Source organism: Grampus griseus (assembly GCF_964374135.1).
Source record: "Grampus griseus genome assembly, chromosome: 3".
In the NCBI taxonomy this organism is placed as follows: Eukaryota; Metazoa; Chordata; class Mammalia; order Artiodactyla; family Delphinidae; genus Grampus; species Grampus griseus.
The window spans coordinates 11928717-11942748 of record NC_139019.1 but is presented as its reverse complement, the minus strand read 5'-3'; the positions used below and the strand labels follow the sequence as shown (position 1 = coordinate 11942748).

Here is a 14032-nt window from a genome sequence, read left to right as displayed (position 1 = left end):
GAAAGAGGAGGGTGGGATGAACTGGGAGATTAGGTTTGACATATATACACTACCGTGTGTAAAACAGATAGCTAGTGGGAACCTGCGGCACAGCACAGGGAGCTCAGCTCGGTGCTCTGTGATGACCCAGGTGGGTGGGATGTGGCGGGGGAGGGGATATAGGTATATGTATAGCTGATTCACTTCACTGTACAGCAGAAACTAACACAACATTGTAAAGCAATTATACTCTAATTTTAAAAAAATCATTTTTACTTAACTGTCAAATGTTTGTTGAATGACAGACACGAACATATTTTAATCACGAATATATTTTAATCACCGATGCTATCTGACCTATGATGTGCCTGCCAGCTAGAAGAAAACCCTTTGGGCACTCATTTCTCAGGACCACACTACAAGAATAAGCAGTTAAAAATCCATCGAAATGCCAATGCTTTTACGTTGTGACAGGTGAGCTAGTGTATAGTTTAGTATTTCAGACTCTGACATTGTATCGAAGCACTCAGAAGGAACAATAGAGCAGATTAGAAAGTTAAACTTTACCTGAAAGGTATGCAACTTTTTCCTTTAAAATTGGCAAAACATCCATAGCTTTCATTTCATCGTTTTTTCGAAACCCTGAAATACATAAGGAGAAAATAAAATTAGCGGGTTGCTTGAGTGTCATTTAATTTCCTAACCACCCAATCTCAATGCCAACGCAGCTGCTTTCTTCACACCCATTAAATCAACTTGAGAAATATCATCATTTGAAAACATCTGAATTCTATGAAGGAAAGTCTCTGATCACAGGAATACCTTCTATTTCAATGTGGAAGAATGATTTGCAGACCCAGACCCAGAGGCTCCCATACCAAGCAAGCTCTCGATCATTTCTGGTTTTAAAGAAAGGTTTGGTCCCAAAAAGACGGGATTTGAAATCAGTCCAGATTGTTTCAAAAATCTTCATTTTAATTCCACAGATTTAACATAAACACTGGCAAATAAAGCAGCAACATGGTTGTTTTAAAACTGCGATTCATGGCACACTAAAACCTCTAGGGGGAGCTCAGAGCCTCATCCTATCTCGGAATCCAGTTAAACATAAACAGCGTCAGGGAGGAGAGCAGGATTATAAACAGCTGGGGACTGGCCACAGCTCCCACTTGGCGCTGTCCTTCCAGGCTTTCTGGGGCAGGCGCCCCTGGAGGAATGTCACTGGCGAACGTGTAAGATGGCCTGGTGTCACCCACTTCACTGGGTGGCCCAGATCCCTCTCCTCACATCAAACCAACTCTCCCCACGCCCCGAACATCGTAGAAGGCCCAGTGGAAACAGTGTGGCAAGGAAGCACGCGGCGGGCACTTCAGGCCAGGCCAGGACCCATCTCCGCAAAGGGAACTCTGGCAGCCCAAACACGACCGGCCCAGCTCTCCAGGGCGAATGCCCACATGGGACTCTGGGGTCAGAAATGTTCATACTGGTAATAACGCCTCGGCATTTTTCTCTTGGAGGTCTCTACCAGGGGAAGTCCAGGTTCAGGATGCTGGCCATACTCATCAAAACAAGTAACTATCGTTCATGGCAGAGCAATCTCTAGAAAGAATTAAAGAGAGCTGCCCCATCCCTATTTTCCTGTTTGTTTTTGCCAAAATAGTACAAGGAAAGGATCCAAAAATGTGAGTTTGGTAACAAATAACCAATGCAAGGCATAGACCTGGAATTAGCAGCAAAAAAAGTGCTCTAGGTACGTGACTGGAGCTTCCGCTTCTGAGCCTGAGCAGTTCCTGCGGACCAGCCCTGGCACAGATTAAACCTACAAAAACCGACTGTCTCAAGGCACAGGAGAGTGACCAAAAGCAGGGAGAGCCACCAGGAAAAAGGAAGTGACTTTATAACGGCTTTCAGCCTGAGGGCAGGGCCCAGCCTAAGCCACCTGGAGCTGCTAAAACAAGTCGGGACACAGCTCAGGGCAACCTCAGCAGCTGTAATCAAGATAAGAAATCGTGCAAAAGAGAAGGGGAGACCCAAATTCTGTACATAAACTTGGCCCAAACCTCTGGCTGTCCCCCGCGCTTGCATGTTCAGGGCAAGCTCCAAGCAGCCCCAGCTCCAGGCTAAGGCTACGGACCTGACCCGAGGCTGGAGTGGCTGCCCGCTGCAGGGTCCAGCCTGCTGAAACAAGCACCCGAACAGCAACAAAACCAGCACATTCTGGAGGAATCCAACAGAATCTAGTCTCCGCAATGTATCATTCACAGAAACAAAGAATGAGTAGATTAATAACAATCCTGTCCACAGAATACCTACACGTGCACAAAGAACCCAGTTTAACAGGATCTAACCACGACACTGACGATCACCAGAGACTTCTGTGCAAAGACCACAGCAAACACATCCTGACGAGGACCCTGAGGTCCAAGGGCTTAGCGGCACTACCCAGCTGGTTGTGAAATGGCTCAACACAGAACGCAGGCCTCCAGATCACCAGGCCATTTTGCTTTCCAATACACCATGCCTTGTGGACCAACCCACCAGGCTTTTAGAACACTGGCTATTTATAAAAGGCAAAACAAGAGCCAAGGGCTCTGCAATTTCATCCTTAAGGTTCCTTCAAAACTCTTGAATGGATGCAATGTCATCTCAGCAGTTCATTGCCTGTCATTGGGTAATTATTCACCGCATGCGTCTACAAAGATTGATGACATCCCACTTCCAACTGAGGCGGACATGGATGGCAGCGGGGCAAATGCAAAGAGGAATCAGGCACCACAGCGGCCTTTGCAGAGACAAGCTCATGAACACCTAGAGAGCAAAGGCACAGGATGGAAGGTTCTGTAAGCAGCACGAACGGACCCAGGCAATGAGGAGGCAGATCAAATACCAGAATACTAGGAAGAAGGAAGCCATAGCTGTGGACCCCCATCTACCGGGATTTGAAAAGAGGATCCCCTTCCACTGCCACCAGACAAGAAAACGCACACTTCCCACCGTCCCCCCATAGCCGTGCGCACACGTGCCCCGGCCGGGACACAGCAGAGCCCTCAGAGAGCTGCCACTACCACTGCAGTCCTGGATTCCCACACTGCAGAAGCAGGAGCTGCCTCTCACACAGCCCTCGACAAAGAGAATGTCCCCATTCCAGTTCGGGGACCTCAAGAGAAGCCTGTGTGACTTACGGAATTCCAAAGCATTCTTGACAAGTCCCACCGACTCTGAACTACATCTGTTTATTAATAACCTTGATGGAGTGAATGATGCCATTTAGAGCTGCCATGTTCCAGGTCACCCCACCGGAAGAATATCATACTGATATGAAAACAAAGTGAAGGAAACAAAACAATGACAATCTCCCCTAAATTGAGACTCAACAGTTTTTCCAGAAGAAGAAAGGCACATGAATCAATGGCTAAACTGGTGTGAAAATGTGTTTAACTTCTATTATGATATACGTACATGTCTGAACATAGACTAGAATATAAATTCTAAATAGTTTTACTGTAATTTTTGTTGAATATGGCACAGAAAAAAAGACATGCTGATTTTATTAAAATTGACAATGAAAACGTCTAAAACATAAAAGAAAATAGAGAAACAAACAATGAAAGAAAGAAACATAAAACTAACCACACAAAGAAACTGAGTTTGTGGCTATTATTAGGCGCTCACCTAAGTACTGTTTAACCTCGTTTCCATTTTTAAAAGACACACCCAACAGGCAAAGGACTGCGGAAGCCTGTACACATACTAAAGCTAGATTAAATATATCACGTAACTTTCAATAAAAAGCAAGAACTCAGCCATGAAATGTCCTCAGATCTAATGGCAGATTCTGTTCCATGCCCTGAAGAGCTATTTATGAAAACAGAGTGCATGACTACAAAAAAATTACAAATAAATGGCTTCTGTGCTATTCCAGTGATTCTAGATTACATGACAGGTAGGACAACAACTACTGTGCTGCTTCCTCATACATTAAAGGATCTAGCTGTGGGACCTACACTTTGGAACAAAAGGATACACTCAGCAACTACCCTCGAAACATACACCTGTCCTCCCACCCTCATGGAGAGGGGAAGGACTGGCAGATGCCATTTCGGAGTGACACTTGAGAGACCACAGACCTCATCAGTGCCACAGCTAGGAAGTCATCAGCACTTTACTGCTAAGTGCCACCAAACTTAATAGGTGGCACAGAGAGAATTTCAGTAAAACTAGGAGAGAAGGGGCAAAAAAAGAAGAGCAATGTGAAAGGCAATAACTATATAACAGAGGTAAATGGCCAAAGTCAGAGGACATGTATTTGTACCCATTTTGTCAATCATATACTTTTTTTTTTTTTTTTTTGCGGTACGCGGGCCTCTCACTGCCATGGCCTCTCCCGTTGCGGAGCACAGGCTCCGGATGCACAGGCTCAGCGGCCATGGCTCACGGGCCCAGCCGCTCCGCGGCATGTGGGATCTTCCCGGACCGGGGCACGAACCTGTGTCCCCTGCCCCGGCAGGCGGACTCTCAACCACTGCGCCACCAGGGAAGCCCCAATTATATACTTTTTAAAATACACAGGCCTATATTGAAGTGTGCAGAGGGACTGGATACTTGTTACGATTTAAAGTACGTTTTGCTGAGACAAAGAAGCCACTGTGAATTTTAATGAAAGGCTAGCTTCAAGGGACAGTGAACAGCGCATGGGATGCAGTCAGCCGAGGCTCATCCAGCTCCTTCGTAGGTGCAAAGGGTGTGTTCCAGGGGAGTCCAAAAAGGAAGTCAACAACTGCTCTTTTAAACCAAATCTGAAAAAAATGTTCACAGAACATTTGCCATTACTCTAGATCTTGATGTTAATATTTGTTGAACGCTACTGAGGGAAGTGCGTTTGGGTTAACAATCTGATTTTATCATTGTTAACATAAACATGCAGTTAGTGGCTGATTTTCTTTCCTCCTTCCTGGTTTCAGTCAACACAAATAACCCCTTTTCCTAAAGCAATCACATTTGAATATTTAGAGGTTTTAACATATTCATTAAAAAATATCTCAAACCCCAGGTTCAGCATGGTATGACTTGCCAAAATTGATTCTGTTACCACTTTTCAAATTGCTATTTGGTTCAGTAACCTGTCAGCCTGAGGTACATTTCAACCCCCCGCTCCCAAATCATTCACATTTCCTAAAGTGACTAACATTATGTTGCCCATCAAGAGAACAGTTTTTCTCTCTCTTCCTCTAAATCCGCCTGCCAGCCAGAGGACGGGTCTGTTTTTGTTCCCTGCTGTGTCCCAGCTGCCTAGGACAGGGCAGGTACAGGGTGGTCAATGAACATGGGTTGGCTGAATGAATGAATGAATGAACGAACTAAGACATGCACATACTTCTCCAGCTTCTTGCCCAAAACCCCCATGCAAGCACCTCAATGTTCCTGAGCACTTCCTGTTTCCCGTTTAACCTATAAGCTCAGTATTGCTCAGATGGCCTACGATATGACTTATATTTACAACGAGGAAAATTAACCTCTCTGCCCTAAGAGAAAACATTCCACAAGTTATTCAACAATGTAAAATCTTTTAGTTGAATCAATGGTCTGAAACTTCAACTATCTAATACCCCACTGGTCAGATCAATCTCGTTTGTCACCCCTCGACCCTACAAGGAGGTGCTGTATTGTTACTGCTGACAAATGCCTTTTGAAGCGAGTCACTGCTGACCAGAATGCTCCCACACTTGGTCATTTCCTTGGTATCAGAATTTTTAAAATCAACAAACAGATAAGGAACAACCACCCCCAGGTTTTTTTATTTAAGAAGTACAAAAGCACCACAGAAATATTTTTACAATGAGCAAACATTATCCCAGCAGTCATTTTTCCATAGCTGGTTTCAAAAGAAATTAAGATGAAACAAATCAAATGAGTTTTTAAATGAACCAAATTTTTAAAATTCTAAACCAAAACACAGGTTAATTTTTTCTCCCATATTTCTCTCAGGACTACCAGCAGATACTAGCCATTTGAAATGTTACCTAATCCTCAAATTAAACAAGTCAATTTTTTTTTTTAAGTATTGAATAAAAACAGTGCTTGTTAGAAGAAAAAAAAGTCATTTCTTCACCATTTGAGCTGAACCAGATGAACTGGCACCTTGCTCTCAACAGTCCGCCTCACCTCCTGCACTGGGATTTGTCCTTAAAGGACAATCCACAAGGCAAACTGTGCAGCTCATCCGTTTTCAGAGGTCTCATTTGCCGGTCAGCTATCTTACGTTAGTATTTACTAAATGGGAAGACAAAGTGAGAGAGACTGAACAAATTCCCATCCTTCTAAAGACACAGGTGGTAGCAGTAATAAACAATGTGGTAATAAAGAAAGCAGCGTTCTGAAAGAACAAAGGAAAGCAACATTAAGTAGTAAGCTGGAGGGTCACTATTAGTACGGAGTCTTGGTGGTAATTACCGAATTTTGCTCATTAGTTTATTTAGGGGAAACGCGCGCGCATGCACCCCACAGCACAAAGAGCAGGGGGCTAAGCCTCTCCATCAGCGGCAGCGCGCACGCGCAGATGGAGGTGACGTCACCCTTTCCAGGCAGGCCGTCCGCAGTTCCGACTCCCGGACCTTTCTCTGCAGTGCCTGCGGGATTAGTCACGGATCGCTGGGAGCGGCAGCGCGCGCACGCGGCACAATGTCTGCGCTATCAAGGCTTTTAGTTGGGCAAGCATTGAGACCAGTGTTGCGTAGGGAGGAAGCATTTCTCTAGCCTGGATCCTCTCTGAAAATGTTTGGGGCGGGGGGCGGGGATATAAGGTTATAAATTAAGTGGTGTACCGTGTCTTCTTTACTAATACATGAAAAAATCAAAACATAATGCAATGCTTATATTATTTTTACATAAATATGTAACTACAGTCCATACTTATAAAATGATTATAAAATGCATATAAAGTGAATTAAGTATTTATATCAAGAATATAAACATGTTCACAGGCCACCACACAGGAATATGGATGGGGTTTCATAGTACAGCATTATAATTTCTACTTATTTCCTTTATGGTTATAATAACTGTCAGACTGGTTGATTTATTCCTTCACATAATTTTAGAAGCAATAGCCTGTAATATCATACCTTGCAGAAAGAAAAAGCAACATAAGCTGTCTGATTCAAGGCAGTTTAAGGGCATTTCAACTCGAAATAGCTCTGGCTTTTAATGTCTTGAGCACAAAACATAGAAGACAAACCAAAATAACCAAAAAAAACACAAAAGCAAAACCATAGCAAGAATATTTTTAACTATTGCATATATTTTACTGTAATGAAACAATCTGCAGAATTTTTAACATTTGATGATTTAATTACACAGTAACTGTGTTAGAGGTTAATTAAAAAGCATAAGGAATAGACCAATGAAAGGAAATATTCCAATAGTCAAAAAAAGGAGGAATATTATAAAAGGCAACTCTATAATCTCATAAATCTAAAAAGAACCATGTGCCCAGATGTGCCGTTCATCTTTGCATCCTCAGGGACCAGCACAGGGCCAAGCGTAGAGAAACCTTATCCTCGTGTTTGTCTAATGCCAAGAGAAAGAAGACATCTGTCTGTGCTTGTGCCTGTACTGCCTGTCAGGAGATGCCTCTGGGGAAAGCTCACCCAGGCTGTACCCTGAGACCTATCACTCACCCTAAACTACACACACACACACACACACACACACACACACACACACTTTGATTCATATGGTTCTGTGTGCTGACAGACTCCAAATAAGGTTTGCTTTACATAAGAAGTAGCCTCTCAGGAAAGCTGTTTAAAAACTTACTTTGCGGGACTTCCCTGGTGGCACAGTGGTTAAGAATCTGTCTGCCAATGCAGGGGACACGGGTTCGATCCCTGGTCTGGGAAGATCCCACATGCCGCGGAGCAACTAAGCCTGTGAACAACTACTGAGCCCACGTTTCCCAACTACTGAAGCCCACGCACCTACAGCCCATGCTCCGCAACAAGAGAAGCCACCGTGATGAGAAGCCTGCACACCACAACAAAGAGTAGCCCCTGCTCACCGCAACTAGAGAAAGCCCACACACAGCAACGAAGACCCAACGCAGCCAAAAAAAAACACACACACAAAAAAACTTAGTTTGTAGCAAATGAATAACAGTGATACAACTGTACAGCAATCAACCAAAATTGACTGCTAAAAGAAAACCTGTTTAATCATTACATCAAACAGTCTGTAAATGGTAGTACCCTTACCCTCTACCAAATAAGAAAAGAAAAAATTCTAATACCCAAGTATATTTTTTTAAATGCACATCACAATCAAACGCTATAAAAGGCTTTGGATAATAAAGCGATAATTATAACTCTACTCTTTCCCTTTATATAAATATCTTTTGATTATTACATACAGAAAGGCTTTCAATTACAGAGAAGTGGTATAAATTGACGGTATTAAAACTTCTCTCAGTGTACACTGATTTGCTCTGATTTGGGGGTGGTATGAACATCAAGTGCAATCTAGGGTCCTTGCTGAACCCAGTGTGTTTGGCAAAGCAGCAGGAGTGGTCAGTTCTGTACAGTGCAAACACATAGTATGGAAAAACCAGGGCCAGAGGGATCGAAGTAAGAGATGTCCTGTAAGATGTAGGATTCTTGCCAGGGGGCGGGGCGGGGGGAGTTGATTATGGTTGGTCTCGGCTGCCGAGCAGGAGCCAGGAGGGGTCATGAACTGGGCACCTGCATGCCTATAGTACAGGCTTCTCTACCAAACGTCTAACCCCGAACTCACCCGCATCCCCCCAGACCTGCCCCCCACTGTGTGGGTTCCAGCGCAGCCCCTGGTCCCACAAACCACCCACCCCAACCGAACCAGGAACCCAGGCTGCCCCTGCCCCTCACCGTCCTCCCTCGCATTCCTGCAGACTCCAGGGGCACCGTGTCCACTGGCCAGCAACTCCCTCGTGTGCATGACTCCAATAGTCTCCTAATGGACATTCATGATTCCCTCTGATCCATTCTGCCACTCTCTCCTAAACATCCATCTCACAGTTTCACTCCCCTAAAATTCACCACTGGCTTCTCTATGCCCTCGAATAAAGCCCGAACTCCCTGATGTGGCACAAAGCCCCTCAAGACCTGACGTCCACTTACCTCTGTGGCCTCACTGGTTCCCCCGACTCAGTACCCTCTCCACACACCCACTCCAGGAATTCTAATCACCTGCAGGGAACACACGTCCTCGCTCACGGCTGAACTTCCACACACACTGCTCCCTACCAGCCGGAAACACGCCCCGCACCTCCCAACATGCACATACACGTGTGAACACGCACACGCACGCACTCTTCACCCTCCCAGCTCCTCCAGAAAGGCTCGGGCCAGACCCAGCCCGTCTGTAGCCTTGCGGAGCCCCTCAGTGCTGGATCAGATGCCCCATCCTGCACTCCCACAGCACCCCGAACCCTTATCACACTGCACAGTTAGAATTACCTAAACACCCATCAGCGTGCCCCATGATAAGGGAAGCCCCTCGAGGGATGGGACGGTCCTACATCTCACTGCCTAGCAGAGTGCTATGGTCACAGTAAGGGCTCCATCCCCAGCTAGGTAGCCCCCGAGGCTCAGAGCGCTTCAAGCAGTTGGAAATTTTAAGTGGCAGCTGACAACCTGCAGCTCTGAGCCAAGTATCCGTCTCATCCCAGACAGTCAGCAACCAGTCCAAAGTGGTCAACTTGCTCCAAACACTCATTCGAGGAGGCTGCGGTGACGAGTGAGTCCTTCATCTAGTACATAAAATTACATTTACATATTCTTCGTTCAGATTTTTTAAGCAGGAAAAGTTTGACTCTGGGATTTTCACAACGTAATTAAAAGTTATTTGCTGCCCAGCCACACACATACAAAAATTATTTATGAAAAGCTTCTGTGATGGGAAGGACACTGAGTGGCTTTGAGTTCCATAGACCACATACCAGCCCCTAGAGAGTTAAGATGCATACCTAAGGAAAAATTTCAGGGAGCCCAGATTCCTGCATCTTCCCACACACAGAAAAACAGTGCAATCATTAACTTCAGATGTCTGTTCTTTGTAATTAGCAGTGATCTTTTTATTCTTGACCACGTGTTTTTCCAGCAAAAAAGTTCAGCTGTATCCCGGCTCCCCCCTTACCTCTTCGGAGCAGATCCTCAGAGCCATCTGAGGGGCTGTCTCCTGGGCTACAGTCCTCGGTGAGGTCACTGAATAAAACAAACTCACTGCTCTCACTTTGTGTTCTTTTTCAGTCAACACCACGTCCTCAACCACCAAGAGGGATGCAAGACTCTAGGGAAGTGGTTTCTAAGTAGGAAAACACGGGTCTTGCGGCCCCGCGCCTTTGCACTCAGGACTGTCTTCACCCAAGAATTCCGAGTTACACCAAAGCGCTTTCATTACGAGATTCTGTAAACAGAGTAGACGTGAGGGAAACAGCAAGCCAAGCAAACCCCATACAACTCAAAACTGAACCTGAAGGACTGAAAAGTTATTTCCATTTGGATTTAATTTCAACATAAACTCACTAGAAAGGTATGGAAGAACTTTCTACCAGCCAGTCCCTCTGATGAAGCTTAGAACTGTGTTTTTCATCACTTGGCATTCATAAAGGACACATTTACACATGGTGTTCTCTTAAGCCCTAGAAATGTTCCCCCTGAATGACGTGTTCCTGATTGTAAGAAGCTTATAATCTAAAACAAAATAAAACACACATTAGACCAAATAGTGGCCTTAACCATGTGTACGTAACAAGCAAAGTCTGATGGACAAATAAATATGCCTTACAAATACGGGTACTGTTATTTATAAAAAAGATGTAGATGCTATTGTGATTAATTACACAAAGCCATCTAAAAGTATTACTTTTGTCACTGAAATTCTGTATCAATCACTGGCACTAAAACTAAGTCCCTGACATAGAAAAGGATGCTCCAGACCCTTCTGAAAAGGTTGGAACCCCTTGCTATAGGGATTAAAGCCACAAAGCACAGAAGTGAATAATACTATAACATGTTCAAAGAGTAATACTGTGATTGCTTTAATCATGAGAAGGGGGCGGAGTCAAGAAGGCAGTGTGGGAAGACTCAGTGTTGGCATCTCCCCACAACTAGGGCGCCTGCCAGATGCGGGTGGGGGACCCTGACGCCCAAGGAGACGGGAAGAACCCCCAAGAGAACCAGTAGGATGTGGGGGAACTGAGGAGTGAGGAGAAGTGGAGGCCGGACAGGACCGGTGCCCCTGAGGGGTGGCTGAGAGCAGGGGAGGGATGCCTTCCCATGCCTGGAGGGACCCTTGGGGGCTGGGATCAGGGGAGGGCGGGCCCAGCGTTTCCCCTGCCCGATCTCCGGGGAAGTCCGCCTGGCTCTCAGGTCGGATCCTATGCCCTCCAGGCTGGGGTGGTCCTGGGGGCATAGGAGGGAGGCTGGGGAGATGAACAGAGGCAGGCGGGATGGGCCCTCCGGGACTGGAGGAGCAGGACTGGAGCAGAGGGCGTTTGCTCTGCCCACTCAGGTCCGGGGAGCCTGCTGAGCTCCCAGGCCAATCCCACACCCTCCAAAGCCCCCTGCAGGGAGCATGGGCCCTGGGGACGAAGGAGGGAAGCCAGCAAGATCAGGAGAGGCTGCTGGGAGGGGACTAGAGGAGCAGGAGAGGAGCGGAGGGTGTTTGTCCCGCCCACCTGAGCCCAGGAAGCCTGCTGGGCTTCCAGGGGGAAGGCACGCCTGGGCCCCTTCTATTCTGTAGAGCCTAAGCCCCGCCCACCCCCACTGCCTTTTCCAGCCCTGTGGGTCTTAAGCATAGGCCCCGCCCACCAGCCAAGCCTCACCCCTGCTTAGATGCCACCCTCCACAGCCAAGACCTTTTCCACCTTTCTTTTTTTTTCTCCTCCTCCTCTTTGTTACTACTGTAGTTCTGTTCTACCTTCTGGTTGTTGTTTCATCTATATATTTTTTTCTAACATAGCTGTTACTTTCCTAGTCTAATTTTATTGTTTACTTTGTTACTCTTCTCCTTTTTTTCTTTTTCTTTTTTTTCTTTTCTTTTTTGGCTGCCCCAGGTGGCTTGCGGGATCTTGGTTCACGAACCTAGGTCAGGCCGAAGCTCCTGCGGTGGGAGGTCCGAGTCCGAACCACTGGACTAACAGAGAACCTCAGATCCCAGGGAATATTCATCAGAGTGAAGTCTCCCGGAGATCCTCATCTCAGCACCAAGACCCAGCTCTACCCAACAGCCTACAAACTCCAGTGTTGGAAGCCTCAGGCCAAACAACCAGTAAGACAGGAACACAATCCCACTCGTAAAAAAAAAAAGGGAAAAAAAAAATGAGACGGCAAAAAAGTATGTCACAGATGAAGGAGCAAGGTAGAAACTTACAAGACCAAATAAATGAAAAGGAAATAGGTAATCTACCTGAAAAAGAATGCAGAGTAATGATAGTAAAGATGATCCAGAATCTCGGAAATAGAATGGAGGCACGGACTGAGACAATACAAGAAAGGTTTAACAAAGATCTAGAAGAACTAAAGAACAAACAAACAGAGATGAACAACACAATAACTGAAATGAAAAATACGCTAGAAGGAATCAATAAAAGAATAACTGAGGCAGAAGAATGAATAAGTGAGCTGGAAGCCAAAATAGTGGAAATAACTGCCAAGGAGCAGAATAAAGAGAATAGGATGAAAAGAACTGAAGACAGTCTCAGAGACCTCTGGGACAACACTAAACGCACCAACATTCGAATTATAGGGGTCCCAGAAGAAGAAGAGAAAAAGAAAGGGTCTGAGAAAGTATTTGAAGAGATTATAGTTGAAAACTTCCCTAACAGGGAAAGGAAATAGTCACCCAAGTCCAGGAGGCACAGAGAGTCCCGTGCTGGATAAACCCTAGGAGAACACACCAAGACACCTATTAATCAAACTAACAAAAATTACATTCTAAGAAATAATACTAAAGGCAGCGAAGAAAAAAAACAAAAAATAACACACAAAGGAATCCCCATAAGGTTATCAGCCGATTTTCAGCAGAAACTCTGCAAGCCAGAAGAGAGCGGCAGGATATACTTAAAGTGATGAAAGAGAAAAACGTACAACCAAGATTACTCTACCTGGCAAGGATCTCACTAAGATTTGACGGAGAAATCAAAAGGTTTTCATACAAACAAAAGCTAAGAGAATTCAGCACCACCAAACCAGCTTTACAACAAATGCTAAAGAAACTTCTCAAGGTAGGAAACACAAGAAAAAGACCACAAAAACAAACCCAAGGGGCTCCCCTGGTGGTGCAGTGGTTGGGAATCTGCCTGCAAATGCAGGGGACACAGGTTCGAGTCCTGGTCTGGGAAGATTCCACATGCTGCGGAGCAACTAAGCCCGTGAGCCACAACTACTGAGCCTGCGCGCCTGGAGCCTGTGCTCCGCAACGGGAGAGGCCGGGACAGTGAGAGGCCTGCGCACCGCGATGGAGAGTGGCCCCCGCTCGCCACAACTGGAGAAAGCCCTCGCACAGAAACGAAGACCCAACACAGCCATAAATATATAAATAAATAGATAGATAGATAGATAAATAAAAAATTTTTAAAAACCCAAAACAATTAAGAAAATGGTAAGAGGAACATACATATCAATAATAACCTTGAATGTAAATGGATTAAATGCCCCAACCAAAAGACACAGACTGGCTGAATGGATACAAAAACAAGACATATATATATGCTGTCTATAAGAGATCCACGTACAGACTGAAAGTGAAGGGATGGAAAAAGATATTCCATACAAATGGAAATCAAAAGAAACTTGGAGTAGCAATACTCATATCAGATAAAATAGACTTTAAAATAGAGACTATTATAAGAGATAAGGAGGGATACTACATAACGATCAAGGGATGAATCCAAGAAGAAGATATAACAATTATAAATGTTTATGCAGCCAACATAGGAGCACCTCACTACTTAAGGCAAATGCTAAGAACCATGAAAGGGAAAATCGACAGTAACACAATAATAGTAGGGGGCTTTAATACC

At 45.2% G+C, this 14032-nt stretch overlaps 1 protein-coding gene across 1 annotated transcript in view; it reads right to left on the bottom strand.

Annotated features, from left to right (window-relative positions):
- Window positions 1–14032, bottom strand: part of TRIO (trio Rho guanine nucleotide exchange factor) — a gene marked incomplete at its 5' end in the record, with an annotated part of 370926 nt that overhangs the window by 240550 nt on the left and 116344 nt on the right. Inside the window, one exon of the mRNA XM_082651933.1 lies at window positions 547–621. Coding sequence (XP_082508059.1) covers window positions 547–621 — 75 coding nt within the window. The remainder of the gene's footprint in view (window positions 1–546; window positions 622–14032) is intronic.